General features: G+C 42.3%; 1 protein-coding gene across 6 annotated transcripts in view; it reads left to right on the forward strand.

Moving 5' to 3' along the window:
• WAPL (WAPL cohesin release factor) overlaps positions 1–14741 on the forward strand; it is a 139018-nt gene that overhangs the window by 73308 nt on the left and 50969 nt on the right. For 2 of the 6 annotated variants that reach the window (XM_048311929.1, XM_048311934.1), the window contains exons 1-2: positions 412–686; positions 3844–4367. In XM_048311929.1, the coding sequence (XP_048167886.1) occupies positions 3866–4367 (502 nt within the window). In that variant the 5' untranslated portion in view covers positions 412–686; positions 3844–3865. Of the gene's footprint in view, positions 1–411; positions 687–1076; positions 1407–3843; positions 4368–14741 lie in introns of those variants that run through there. The other 4 variants (XM_048311930.1, XM_048311932.1, XM_048311933.1 and 1 more) reach the window with 3 other exon arrangements.

Raw genomic sequence — 14741 nt, forward strand, 5'->3', positions numbered from 1 at the left:
CTCCAGCCGGGCCGGGGTGGCCCGGCTGCTCCGAGACCCTTCGACGTGCCCGGGGACCCACCTGGGCCCGAGCGCCATCGGGGTGGGGCCGGTCGGGACTGCCCGCGGCGGGCCCCGCTGGCCACGCCTTCAGAGCCTCCGCGCGGGCCCGGGCGGAGGCGGCCGCAGGGAGGCGGCGGGTCCCGCCAGGCCGGGCTCCCCGTCCCGTCCCGGCTGGGGGCGCCTCGCCGCGGGGACCCGCCCGCCGGCTCCGGGGGCCGTGCCGGGGCCCGCCACGGCCCGCGCCGCGGCGCAAACTACAACTCCCGCCGGGCACCGCGCGGACGGGCGCAGGCGCGGAGGCGGCGCGGGCGGCTGAGCGAGGCGCGCGGGGATTGGCCGCGGCGGCGGCGGGCGGGGCGCGCGCGGTGACGGCAGGAAGGAGCGGGGGCAAATGGCGGAGAGATGGTCCCGGGGCCCGTCCCGAGCGCGGCGATAATCCCGGCGCGGAGGAAGCGGCGCCGGAGGAGGCGGCGCCGGGGTCCCTGACGCCCGCGACACTCCGGGAGGGTCCCGCTGCCGGAGAGGCGGAGGCGTCCCGCCGGCTAAGCGCCTTTCGCAGGCGGCGCATCGGCGGCCCGAACCCGCGGCCGGAGCCACATCGGCCGGGCCCACGCCCGGCACCCGCCGCCACCGCTGACGCCGAGGTGGGTGCCGGGTAAGGGGGCGGCGGGGGCTCTGCGGGCCGCGGAGCGGGCCCCGCACCCCGCGGGCAGGAGCCGCCGCGGCCACCGGCGCTGTCCCGCCTGGAGGGGCGTGTGGGGCCGCCGCCCCCGGCCCGCCGCGAAGTTGTGGGGCGGGAGTTCGCACGGGGGTGAAGTGCGGGCTGGGGCGGGGGGGGTGCGGCTCCGCGGGCTGCGTCGCCCGGCCGGGCCGCGGCTGCCCCGGGCACTTGTGTAATGTGGGCCGGTGGTGCGGCGGGGCGGGGGAGGCGGCCGGGCGGGAAGGGAAATGACATCAGGGAGCGGTGGGGTGACCCGGTTCCGCTCGCACCCCCCCCGCCGCAGGGGGAGGGAGAAAAAAAGAAACTGTCACCGTGGGATTTCATCAGCTCCTTCTGCCTCCGTGCATTTAACCTATTTTTCTTGTCTTTGATTATGTAAGAGGAGCGGTGTAGAGAGGAGCGATGAGTAGGGGTGGCTGATGGGCTTCCTGGGGAATTACCGGGTTTTTTGTCTCCAGCTGATCCGCCGAGTTAGCGCTGGGAAATGCGGGAGACCTGTGTTTCGGGTTTTTACTTGTATTTACATTGCTTGCACTGCTCCAAATGGTGCAGCACAATGCAGGAGAGGGAGGCAGGGAGTGGAAACAGAGTGAAACTGACCAAGTGTTTTACTTCCCTCTGAGTGAAAAATCAAGAGGAAATTGTAAGTAAAGAGTAAAAATCTTGTTCTGTCCATGCTCTCATGTAAGGAGGCGTCTCTTTATGTCTTTAAATTTAATCTCAATCTAAGCTACAAGTTTATAGCATGGCATATTTGTATTTTCCTTATACTGGTCTTTTAACCTATGCACATCATACTGAATATTAATTTGGGTTTTGATATTTTGATTTAAAACTTCTAATGAGATGGTCTTAATTTTAAAATTTATAAATAGGAAAATGGGGTTCTACTTTCTGAAAATGAACTCCTCTTGACTGCAGGAATCTTCTCTTTGGGACTACAAACCATAATTTAAATCTGTCGTTATCTTTACATAGGCTGGAAATGTGGTGTCAAAAATACGTGGAGAACTTCTTATAATGCTTATTATAAGTTATATTTATTTGAGTCTTGAGGATTTAGGGGAGGAAAATGTGCTGGGGTGAGTGAGGTAGTTTTTTCTTTCCTGTAAATTTTATAGAAACAACATGAGATATTAATAAATATTTTACTTTAGCGTCTATCCCTCAAAAACTCGGCCTTTCTGGTCTAAAATATTTTGGTTACTATTACAAATATTTACAAGCATCAGCAAAGTAAAACTGGTAATTTAGATTTAGTTTGCTGTTTGCTTTCTAAAGTATGTGTAGATAAAAAATAGAAAATTTGAGCTACCTACAGGGGAGGAAAAAAGAAGTTTGGCAGTGATGTGTGTGGGGAAAAGAGGAGATGGGGTTAAAGAGCGCTGTCTGCTAGGAGCAGCCAGGAGCCCTCTGCATAGTGGGCTTTTGCAGCAGAGTTCTGCTCTGTAGCTAAGCACTTGCCTTTACCTTCCTTTGGCTGGACTGCTGGGGAGAAGAGCCTTTCCCAAAGTGAGTGGTCTGTCACTCTTCTGCATTGCATTACCATCTACCTGGTAAACTTCTAAAGTTCAAATTTGATCATTTTAATTCACTTAAAATTTTCTTCATGGATTTTCTCCCCATGAATTGCTTAGTTTGTATGATAAATGAAGGTTGGTCTGGTCTAATAGAGGGAGACTATTATTAGTGAGACAGTCTTGCTAGAATGAAGTGATAGAGGGACATTTCTGGAAGGCGGTCCGGCAATTTTGGCAGAAGCAAGACTGGCACTTCAGGTTGAGAGACTGTGACTCTTGAGATGAAAACTAAAATAGGGAAGACAGTATACCACATATTCAGGGGAATAATAATAAAAACAGTTGCATTGAACAAATAGGTCATGAAAAGTTCAATAAAAATTGTTTTAACTGCCATTTTTCATATACTTTATATAAAGTTAGTTAACACTTTAAAAGTTAGATTTATTTGGTTCTTTAGCTTAAATAACTCTTTGTCTTTTTAAACACACTTTTTTCCAGGATGGAGAGGAATTTAAGAGAGAAAGATGGGCTTGATTAGATTCAGGCTGACTGTAAGGAATTGCAATTTCCTATCTGTGTTTGGGCCAAAAAGAGAGAAACAGTGGTTCACAAAACAGATATGAGGGTTTGGGGTTTATGTTGTCATTTGTCTGGTAGTTGAAGTATGTGTTTTGGGTAAAAGACCCCCAGGTGGCCTGTCTTCCTTCTTAGTTTAAACAAAAGTAGAAGACACATGCAAGGAGCCCTTAAATGTGTTCCTGTTTAATCTGTTAATTTTAAACTTCTGCTCTTCTGAGCGAGCTATCTGTGAGGTGGCTGTGCTCGTAAGGGCCAGTGAACAGTAATGGCTTACACTGGCCTGCTTAGGGTGTCCTCCATGTTCTTAGAAATTGATTGAGCAGTTCCTCTGTTCCTGCCCCTTGATGAGTCAGATTTAGTCCTGGGGGATTGCTGCGCACCAGTCCTGACCAGGACTGATGCAGATGGCAAAAACCACATCGTGTTATCAAGTAAAACACTTGCTAAGTGAGTCTGAGTGTGAGAGGAGAACATGGGATGGATTTGTCATCATTCTGATTAGTTAGTATTTAAAATATATCTACAGCAACTTGAAATATTCTGGCAGTTTTTGTATTTAACTGGCAAGAGGTTTTTAATGCTGTGCTCTAAGGGGGACCTGCATGTTCATATGTGGTGAAAATACTGCCGAGTTGTTTCGTGAAGTCTCAAGACAGTGCTTTCTATACTTGTAAATATAACATTAAAGCAAAGCAATGCCATTCTTAGCAGACTTCTCCTAAGGATCCATTGTGCCATTGGTTTATAAATGTGCAAGCAACTGAATTTTGATTTATTTTAGTGGATGGTTAATGGAGAAACTTTTGCCATAATGACAGTCACATGTGAATGAGTGAGTCTGGAAAGAAGCAGATGATGGATCTGTTGCTTGTGTGGAATGTACATGCCTGTTGCTTGTTGGCCTGGTAAAGGGTGGAAGTAACAATCATTTGTACTAGAAGGTTGGTGAATTGATGTTTCTGCTTTCTTTCACAACAGAGAATATGAAACAGGAGCCAAAATGACATCCCGATTTGGAAAGACCTACAGCCGGAAAGGGGGAAATGGCAGTTCCAAGTTTGATGAAGTATTTTCCAACAAACGGACCACCCTTAGTACAAAATGGGGAGAAACCACCTTCATGGCCAAATTAGGACAGAAGAGGCCCAGTGTCAAACCAGATATTTCCGAAGTTCCTAAAAAACCCAAAGTTGAAGATGAAGTAACGGAGGATCCATTTGGATTTGACAGCGATGAAGAATCTCTTCCTGTGTCTTCAAAGAATGTGTCACAGGCTAAAAGCTCCTCTCAGCTGGAACCGGGTGAAGCTGCTCAGTCTGAGGACTTCTCTCCTCTACTTGAAGCAAACAGCAGAATTAATCAGCCAGACAGTGGAGAAAATGTTGCATCCAGTAAGTGCATACCTTTTGACAATACTGTCCCTCTCTTGAAAGAAAAGAGCACAAGCAGAAGTGTGGAAGATGGAGAGTGCAAGGGCAGTAGTGCTAAACTTGTAACTGCAGGTACGTTTGCTCAGCTGTCCATGTACTTCTGTATTCCTCTGATTTTTGCTAATCTCCCTTTAGACTGTGTGTTTTCTAGGGATTGTTAGGTGTTCTAATAAAACTGTGGGGCAATTCTTAATTGTAAACGATTGTAGAGGATACTCTGTTTAACTAAAAGCACTCAGAAGTATTCTGCATTTTACACACAGGTCTGAGGTCTTTGGCTCTGTAATCCGTGTGTCTGCAGATCGAGATACAGGGCTTTAGATTCAGTGCAGTATGTTAGTCCACTTAGTCCAGTTATTCTTTAAAACTGAATAATAATATTCCTTTTCTAAAATTGCTGAGTGCCGTTGCGGTTTTTAAACATGTATTTTGAATAGTGATGAGTTAGTGGTAATAGAATGCTTTAATTTATTGTGGGTGTGTGTTTACTGCCAGGTAGGTGCAGATACAGCTTAGAACATGCTTTGTTTCGTTGTTTGGGTGGAAAAAGTAGGTTTCTGAACTTCAGCTGCACAAACATTTTTTTGTTTGTTATTAGCACAACTATATCAATATGTACATAAAAAACTTCAGACCTGTGAAACTGAATTCTGTCAGACTTCTTTGTGGAGGTGTTTTTGGGCTCTGGAGTGTTTGTAAGGTATCTTAATACTTTTCAGAGGGGAGTTTCCAGGGCCCATAGAGCTGAACATCACTGTAATTTTCTTCAAGTCGTTCTTGGAAAAGATCAGATGTTATATCTCATGAGAGGTTTTTGTATAACGGGCTGATTAAACCACAGCTTCTACAGTTGGGTAGAAGATCACATTAGATGCCTAGATGAAGATGACACCTACTGACTTGCTCTGGGTTATCAAAATCAATTTTAACGAGAAGAACTTACATAACTTTCATTTCTCAAATACAGTAAACCCTAGGATCAGAAACTTGAGTGGAGTTGTTCAGTTGTAATGCAGTTAACAAGAAGATACCAAATGGTAGAAGATGGGCACAGTTCAGTTATTTGTAATACATGTGTTAGGGATCTAATTCAAGAAAACCCAGGAAATGCTGATTTGAGCTGTAGTTTGACAGACACATTGGTGGGATGGGTAGTTGTCTTTTGATCTTATTTTTGCTGCTAAAATATTTCTTGTTTTCATATGATTTTCAGCAGCTGTTTCTAACTATGATTCATCTTCACTCTGGAAATAAAATTTATGGGATTTTAAAGTTTGAATATAGTTTTCATGAGAAGTGGAGTAAGTTCATCACCCAGTATTTGGTAGGAGAAGAAATAGTAATGAGTTTCCTTGGTTGTTAATGAGAGATTGTAGTAGAACAGGTTTTATAGTGAAATGGTTTCCTTGTAGACAACCTTTGTCAGAACAGTATTTTTCAGGTTGGAAAAGAAAGTGAGAGAGCAGTGGGAAGAAAATGTGAAAGAGCTCTGAAAATTCATAATGAGAATTTTTTCATAATGAGGCCAAGAGAAACAGACTTTCAGCAGTTGCATTGGTACTTCCTGCTTCCAGTCCTGTGGAAAATAATACAATATTTAGCACAGAAAAACTCACTAATTTGATGCTTATTTAAATTCTAGAACTCCTTGCTAGACAATACTATGTATATCATAAATACACAGCTCTGAACAGAAAGAAGCTGATGCATCTTGGTGAATAAGTCCATCCAGCTTTTTAATGTGGTGGTGGTCTGGATGCTGAGGGGGAGGTTACTTAAACAACAGTTTACTGAAGGAATTCTATTCCTGCAGGATTCTCTGAATTGTTACTGATTGCAGTTGAGCCAGAAGTACAAGGTGGATCTTGATGTGATGGTTCTGTTCTTTCAGACTCTGACTACATTCTGTTGACACCCAGTCAAATGAAGATAAAAACCCTTTCAGTATCTTTCTTCAGAAGTGAAATTCAGCTGAGAATGCATCTTTGCAGAATGTGCTAGGAGGGTCTTTGGTTTCCTTACCCTTATTTGAAGACTGCAGTCTTGGTGATAGTGTTTCGTTTTGTCAGTTAGTGTAAATAAAACTTGGATGGTTTAAGGTGCTGTTATGCTTGTGTGTAAACTGATCCAAAATAAATAAAAGTTGTCTCGACGTTGCTCGGCACACTGAGCAATTAGAGATAGTGGTATATAGTCAGCCAGTGTAAATGTAGGTACTTCAAAGGCTTCTTTGTTGTAGTGACTGTTGCGTAAAGTTTGATGGGGAGGCTCTTTCAAAACTACAGAGAGTTAATTTGATTGATTTGGGGTAGGGTTCTGGAGGAAGAAGGGACTTGGGAGGAGTGTTATAGTGTATGTACCCACGTCAGCTGCTTACATGTCCTCGCCCTCCCTGTAATAATTTTACCCTTCCTGGTGACTCTTGAACTCTGCCAGGCTTAACCAGATTTGTCCAAAGGGCTTATAGATTCTTGAGACGGCAAGCTTGACTATTCCTGATGAGGAAAGAAAGGGTTGGGGGCTGGGAGGGGAAGCAGGCAGGTAGAAGAATGTTGATATTCCCAGTGTAAGGGGGACTGCAATGTGAGCTCAACCTTAACCTGCATAACAGCACTGTATCTCTGGGTGTGGGAAGCTAGGCTGTGTTGGTACTGATGTTGAAGAAAGTGTTTGTTAATTTGTTTTAAAGTGCAGTTTGCTAGTCCTTGTCCTCATACTGTCTAGACAGTGCATGAACGAAGGTCTCAGGACTCCCAGAGAGCGTGAGCGATCATGGTATCTTAATTCTTAACCTAGGTAGGATAATGCTGAGAATTAGACTGAGTTGAAAAATGTGACTTACCACGGCTATGCACAGACTGAGAGGTACAGTGAGTTCTGCTCCAGTTATACTATCCTGCCTCAGTGGCCATTCCTTTAGGCATTAAAATGAAGATGATGCCTTGTCAGTTAATTTTAGCTAATGTTTGGTATTAAAAAGCAGTTGATTTTGGGGTTTGTTTTAGTAGTTGTGCAGCCATGAGGATCTGTATCTTTTGTTTAAAATGGTAGAACTTACTGGTCTTCCTTTTTTTTTTAATAGCCGTCAGCTAGTGCTTGTACCAATCTCATTGTAAAGGCTTTGAGAAGCTCTTAATGTGGAAAGCTTCTCATAATCTTACCCTAATATTGCTTGATCAAGACTTAATGCTGTCTGAAGAGTGTCTATGAGTAATCCTGTATGTAGCAGGTAATTTACAGATAGGGGTTTAGGTAAATTTGAAATAATGAAGGACTGTTCAGTATTAATAGTTACTGTTAGGTTATCTTTGTGAAGGTAGGGAGAACTTGGTAGCTGGAAAGTAAGTTGTGTCTTTAGAAAAATATCACACTGGTAATTCATATAAAGCAAAAATGCAGCTACCTCATTAGAAAATGAGGTTTTTATGAGAGAGTCTTACAGTAGGGTAAGGTGAAAACCTTCAGAACAATATTTGGATTTTTGAAACAGTCTGGTGGGATTATTTTTTTTTCATGACTGTTAAACTTACTCTTCAAGGCATAAACCCAAATAGTATTTCACACTATTTATCTGCACACAAGGTTTGATATAAAAGCATGGCCTTGCAGAGCAAATTTTCTAAGTTTGCTCTTTTAGAATATTTGTTAGCTTGTAGGTTGAATTTAATTTTTCAGATGAAAATTAATGTCAAAGTTTGATGAATTTTAGGAGTTGGTATGGCATTTGATAATTATATTTGTGTATCACTGTTTCACTTTGGATAGTTACCTTGCCTACTCTGGATGTTTCAGTTTATGGAAATACTTCTGGCATTGTAGTGCGAGCTTGGATTTTGACTCTGGGTGCTGTGATGATCTGCTGGCTTTTGCTTTTGTGCACGGTGCTGAGCTCTGTAACTCAGGCCTTTGGAGGGTCTGGTCAAAGGGTTTGATGCTCTTCAACAGAGAAGGCATTTGGGTTGATAAATGTTTGTCATCTCTGCATACCTCATGTTCCTGTTCATGGAGTATGAGAGAATATTCCTTTTCTACATTTATTCTAAGTGAAAATATTAGGTATTTAATCATGCATTAATGGAGAAGTATTTCAATTGAGCATGGATTAAGTCTGGTTTGTTTTAGAGCCTATGAATTTATTTCTTGAAAATGTGTTTTGCTCGCTGTGGAGAAATAGAATGGCTTAAAATACCTTTCCAGACTACAGAACAGCGTAGGAATTGTGTCCCTTTCTGCTGTGTTGTGATGTTGAGTACAAATTTTGTGGTTATTGTGTCACCAGTGATCTCTGAGACTCTTTAAGATTAAAAGAACAAATTATTATTTTTTTCCCCCTTAACATTTAGGGCAATAATGAAAACAGCTATTCCTCATCTTGCCATTTGTTACTATGTACTGATATTCAAACAGGTTTTGTTCTGGCAGTAGTTTTGCTTTTAGTGCTGTAAGGGAGCATTTGTCTGTTGACTGCTCTTTGATTCTTTTGTTTTTCTGGGTAGTTCTTAATGCCCTCATTTTTCACTTGGGACCAGCGCACTGACAGGTAGCAAATCAAAATGGCAAGTGCAGTTCTTCTTGTGCTTATGCAGGAGCAAAGGGCTGTGGCTGTGCTCAACTACTTCTTGGCCCAGGATGCAGAATCTAGTTGTGGTTGGTTGCTGGAAAAGCACAGAGAGTGCAGAGTAAATGCAGAAAATGGATGCACTTGAGAAAGGAGATGGTTTGTCATCGAGTCTTCCTGACGTACTATCCTGATAGTACCTTAGTGACTCTGTGCAAAGCCTCTGCATCCTGATTATGTGGGTGGGGAGCCCTGTCTTTAGAGTTAAGTTTCAACTTCCCAAATGCAGGTTTGTTACGTAATTGCATTTGGCCACCAGATTCGTCAGGGTATTCCTTTCAAATTGCTCTAAACTTCTGTTTTGTGTTTAACACTGACATGGACATTTAAGATAATAGTTAGGCTGGAGTAGTATCTTTTTTCCTCTGCAGAGTTTTGGTATGTAAGTTATTTACTTTGTGAGAAAGAATTCCAGTTTAGTCATTTTCTGTCCAAACATGGAGCAGAGTTGGGGGAACCTGAATGAGGTCTGAGCATTTGGCAGTCTTAGGAGACAGCTGGCAGCAGCCATGATTAAAAAGGGCTGCAGCTGTGCTCTGGCTGGGTCAAAGCATTAAGAAACTGATAGCAGAGAAGGGGAAAGGGCTGCCAGAAAATATGTGTGTGCCCGTAGAATTTCAGTGTTACGAGGTTTGTTTGGATGGCAGTAGTTATGATGGGTATGCAGATAGCTGGGGTTTGTCCACAGCTCCTCTCTTCTTTAGTTGCTTTTTGGTAAGTTTTCTCCTTTTGAAGATACTCCTTTCCCCCTGCATACAGAGTTTTCTTACTGTGTCAGTAGCACATGTTCAAACTGGTGTGATTATTGTTTTGGTTTTTTTTCCTCTGATACTTCTGTGGTGGTGGCTTGTTGGTTTTTTTTCCTGGGGTGTTTTTCAAAAGTCTGAAATGATTGAAATTCTGTTTAACTCTCAGTGTTTATACTTGTTTGCTAAAATGGCAATACAGAAAAAAGACCCCAGTGTTTAGGAAAGAATCTGATCTCTGCAACATATTTTTCCTAATGACGGGGCAGTTCATACTATGTATGTCCATGTACAGAGTACATGAAACTTTTTTCCCTTAATCTGTAATTGCCCTTTCCTATACAACAGTGAATTTTGCGATCCATACTTCTAAAATCATTCTTTCTTCATGGACTTGTACGATGAGCAGTTAGTTTTTAAAAGGTCATACTTTTGACTGCTGCTTAGTTTTCATGTTGAAAAAGCTGAAATAACTTTGCATTCAAAACAGTTGGTCAGTGCTTGTGGAAGAAAAAACCCTGTAAGGTGCATGCCTCTCAAGTGGGCCAAAGCATGCAGGCAAGCAGAAACCAGTTGGTAAGGAAGCCATTTCAGACTCAAACTGCTGAGGTCTTATTAACTGGATAGAAAATGTTCTTCAAGTTCAAACTTGGCTCATACTGCCTTTTAAGAAACTGCTACTGTATTTATTAAAGGTTTTTGACATACTCATGAGTACTGTCTTAATTCAAACTGACTTAGCCTAAGTATACATTTGTTTTGACGATTTTTAATGCTGCTGTGTTATTATATGCTTTGTTTTTTTTCCATAGCAGCTCATCCTAGAAAAGTTAGTGAAAACAAGTGTTTCTGGCGTGTGTGAGCCCCTCGTGTTGCCCATGACACTTAGTAGTGGTTAATTCCTGGCTTTTTCCTGTTGCTCTGAGCAACAGATGCCCTTCTGAGCTTGGAGTGAGGAGGAATGTGTCTTCATTGGACTTACCACGAGAGGTGAACACATGTCAGACTGACAACTCTTGTACTACGAAGTGCAGCAGTTCTTCTGCCCATTGTGTTTTTCCTCCTGAGGGTTTGCTGGGAAGGCAGTTGTGCTGAGCACACTGTGCTTGGTTTGGCCAGGTACACATGTACAGATTGATAAGAAGGTGGTATTGAGGGATGCAGTGACTTAAGGTACAATGAAAGATGAGAGATACAAGAATATCTAGTGATTGCTAGCCAAAGAACTAGAAGAGGAAGGGCTAAGACAGTATGGTGTTACTTCAAAAACCATCTGTCATACCATTAAAAATACTGCCTGAGATAAAGGCAAGGGATTAGTTCAGTGAATGTTTTCTGAACAAGAGGGAAGGTGGCCATGTCAGCTTTGCATCCCTGTGAAAGGCTTCCACTTCCATTTAAATACAGGGACTTTTTAGAAAGTTGTACACTGGCTGTCAAGTGTACCAGTGTGACACAACTTCTCAGAATGCCTCCTGGTCATGCATCTTCCCAGTGGAAAAAAGTATGTGAGGAATTATTTGTATGGCAGAAACAGGGTGCAGGGTTAGAAGCAATAATGCAGTGGGTAGGGTTCAGCCATTCTCGGGCCCGAGCCACAGCACTGGGGGTGTCGTGCCAGCAGCACGTTCTGAAAACATGAAAATCTTGCTAGGCTTGGGCAGTGAAAATAATGGTCTAGTGGAGATGCTGAACAGTGTGTTATCAGACTGACAGGTTGCATCCAGGTGATTTGAGGGAAGGTGTCTAATGTATCTTCTGCCTTATGTTTAGAAGAATAGCTACCTGAAACAGAGACATGGTGTCACTGAGAACTTAGTTAAGACTATGTAGGAAACGAATTAATTTTTTTCATATAAATTGCCTTAGAATTTTGATATTCAGGGTGCTGGAAAGGAAACAAGACAAGCAAACGATTCTTAAGGAAAATGGTGCTGTCACGGCAGTAAATTAATTCCCATCACTTCAGGGTTTTCTGTGAATCTTTTTCTGCAAAAGAAGGTGCCACCTAAAACATCTGCAGAGTCATACAATGTCTGTCCCACCTGCATGCAGACTTGTTGGGAATTCATTTTGATTCATAGATAGTAAAGAACCAGAATTACTTAAGAATTTGTAGTCATAGCTATGGATGTGGTTCTACAGTTTTAGCTATTTTAGATATGTCAACGATGAAACTGGTCTTGGGAGTCTAATCTTCTGAGACTCTTATGCTTCCTGCCTTCTGTTCATACCTGCTATCAGGCACTGCTTTTCAAGATGTCATAGGCATCAATGGATACTGACCAATTCAAATAAATTTTGCCCATTTCATAAATAGTGTATTTTATATCCATAGGCTTTTTTTTTCCTGAGTTTCCAAGTTCTTCAGTCATAGACAGAAAATGGAGCAAAGGAGTTTAGTCTGTAACTTTTCTCCTTACCAATCAAAACATTTCATTTCCAATGCATAATGAAATTTGTTTCCTAATTTGGAAAAAAGCATAACTTCTTTGCAGTTCCTGGTTTTCTGATCAAACCAGAGATGACATTGTGTGTGTCTCAGTTGGACTCTCTTCCTGGAAATGAGAGATGTGATGCAAGGACCTGATAAAGATTTCTTTTCCTTTGGCCTGGTCAGCTGCAAGGTGCAGAGTGAAGTGATGTAGCTTTATGCTTGAGACCGTTGGTGATGATGTAATGGAGCCATAATAAATATTTCCGAGTGCTCAGGGACATCAGGCAGAGCAGTAGCTCATAATGAGCTTAACAGACTGTTCCCTCCATCCTGTGTCAGTGATCTGTTCATGAGCTGTAGCCTGTTAATTGTGTGTGCCCTCAGTAGCTGCAGGGCTCTGAAGGCCTTGCATACAATTTTTGTGGGTTTAATCTTACTGCCTTCTTCTTCTTGATGTTTTGTTTTCTTGCCACCACATCTTGGTGTCTATTGGAAGAGAAATCAAGTAAGAATGTAAAATTGGCATCATGCCACCTGCCTGCTCTCAAGATTTCATTGCTTCTGATTACCTTTAATATTTGCAGTGAATTATGTGCACTGTGGCCAATACTAAAAGAAACCTAGTTTAAGATTGTAGATTTGTTTCTGTGAATATTAATCATGTTTCTCTCAGTATTAAAGTGAAGGCTTGTACAGCTACTTACGCAGCAGTGAAGGAGCATAAGAGTTCATGCTGCAAAGGCTATAGAAAGGCAGGTGCCTTTTGTTTATAGTTTGGAGGATACTTTGCTTAGCTTTAATTACAAATTGCTAGAAATGAGAGAAAACTAACCCAAAGTTCAAGTTAGTGGGGCTAACATGTAACACTGGCAACTGGTCCATGAGTACATAGGAAAAAATAAGCATTTATTTTGCATATATGGTATTTTGACCTTGTGGCATGGTTTTTTAGCATACCAAGCCTAATATTGATTGTCCTTTTGTGTTCTTCAGTTTCCTACTAACATTTGTGCTATTCAACTGGTTTTGATTAAACTCAGAGTGGTAAAAGAGAGATCTCAAAGACACCGTGCTGTTTCAGGTGTCATCGGTGCCCTTGCCTCTGTGTTGCCTGCATGGTGGCAAGGCAGACGAGGTTTTAGCTGGGTCCCTAATCCCTGGGGAGGCAGCAGCGAGGGGCCGAGCCGGCACATGGAGCTGGCACATGTCGCGGTGCGTGATCCGCAGCGGGTGCTCTCCCCTGCCCGGCCACACCGGCCGCTGTTAAGGAGGCTGCGTGAGCTCATGGCTGAGTTGTGGGGCAGCTTTGCCCTGTGAGCCCCGAATCTGTTCAGGATAGAAATTTGCAGTAGGAGACATTGTTTTCACAGCCCAAGATCCTGCTCTGTGCTCCAAGTAACTTAAAAACAGCAAATAAGGTTCTGCAGCTCTACCACTGAATTGTTAACAAAAGCATATAATGTTTGACTGTAGGTAATTAGTGTTAGATTGTTAATGATGATTTGGTTTTTATGGAGCTGAAAATTATGTTTTCAGACTTGGAGCCCAGTAACTTAGTCTTATAAGTTAAATGGAAATGAAAGAAAAGTGAGACTGGGACTAGGCTGGAGGATAGATGGACTATGGTTGCTTGGTTTTCTTGCCCGGAAGAGTGTTTGATTTCCTCAAGGATTACTTTGTTTTGGGTTCCATTTTGGTATATGCTATGCCTGAAGGATCAGGGTATGAATTGTTAACTCTTACAGCTTCAGTATTTGGTGGAGAGAGTGTTTTATCTTTTCTCCAAACTTCAGTGTTCCCTCGTCAAGTAAGAAGTCTCTGTCAAACTTTTATTGTTATAGGTACTTAAAGAAAAAATTAAGTTGAAATGTGAGACATTTTAATGTCAGAATTTTCAGATGTTGAGCTGAAGGATGTAGGTTTCTTATGTCTAAAAAAATTAATTTCTCTTTTTTTAAAAAAAAGTGGGGTTTAAGTCTAGAATTGCATTCATCATTTTGTCCATGATCTTAAAAATGAAAAGGAAGGAGGTAGTACCACTGGCTACTTGCAGTAGTCATGAGGCATTTACTGTCTTTGTAGGATGTATAGAGTAACATTTGTTCCGTCTAAGAAGTGAGTGCTTACAGTGTTTTTTAAAAATAAGCTAGGAACAGAATGTTATCTTTATATCCATCTAGTCTAATCTGTATAAGTAGAGACACATACTTGTTAAATGTTTAAAGGTTTGTTACTGAAAAAGCAGTGGGCTTTTGACAGCTCTTATATTCCTGCTGTTTGAATGTTTGCCTGTATTGCCTTATATAAATTGAATAACTTGCATTGTCTGAACTTGAAATTTTGTCTCTAGGGGTAACTTTACCAAGGTTATTTGGAACAATAATTGTCATCACTTAAGTATAGTTTTACAGATTTGGTAATATGCATCTGTGTGTGTGTGAAAACATCTCATTGTGCTTGGTGGAAAGAGTGGGAGTTTTACTTGTTTGTTCTTGTTTTTTTTTTTTAATTCATCAGCAATGCTGAAGACACCTCTGTCTTGTTAAGTAGCATAAAATAAAGCACGAGGCGTGTATAAAGAGTTATGTTTATCGCTTCACGTTTGATACTGACATACCAGTCATTTAGATTGGTTCTCTTATACT

This window comes from Corvus hawaiiensis, chromosome 8, assembly GCF_020740725.1.
Source record: "Corvus hawaiiensis isolate bCorHaw1 chromosome 8, bCorHaw1.pri.cur, whole genome shotgun sequence".
In the NCBI taxonomy this organism is placed as follows: domain Eukaryota; kingdom Metazoa; phylum Chordata; class Aves; order Passeriformes; family Corvidae; genus Corvus; species Corvus hawaiiensis.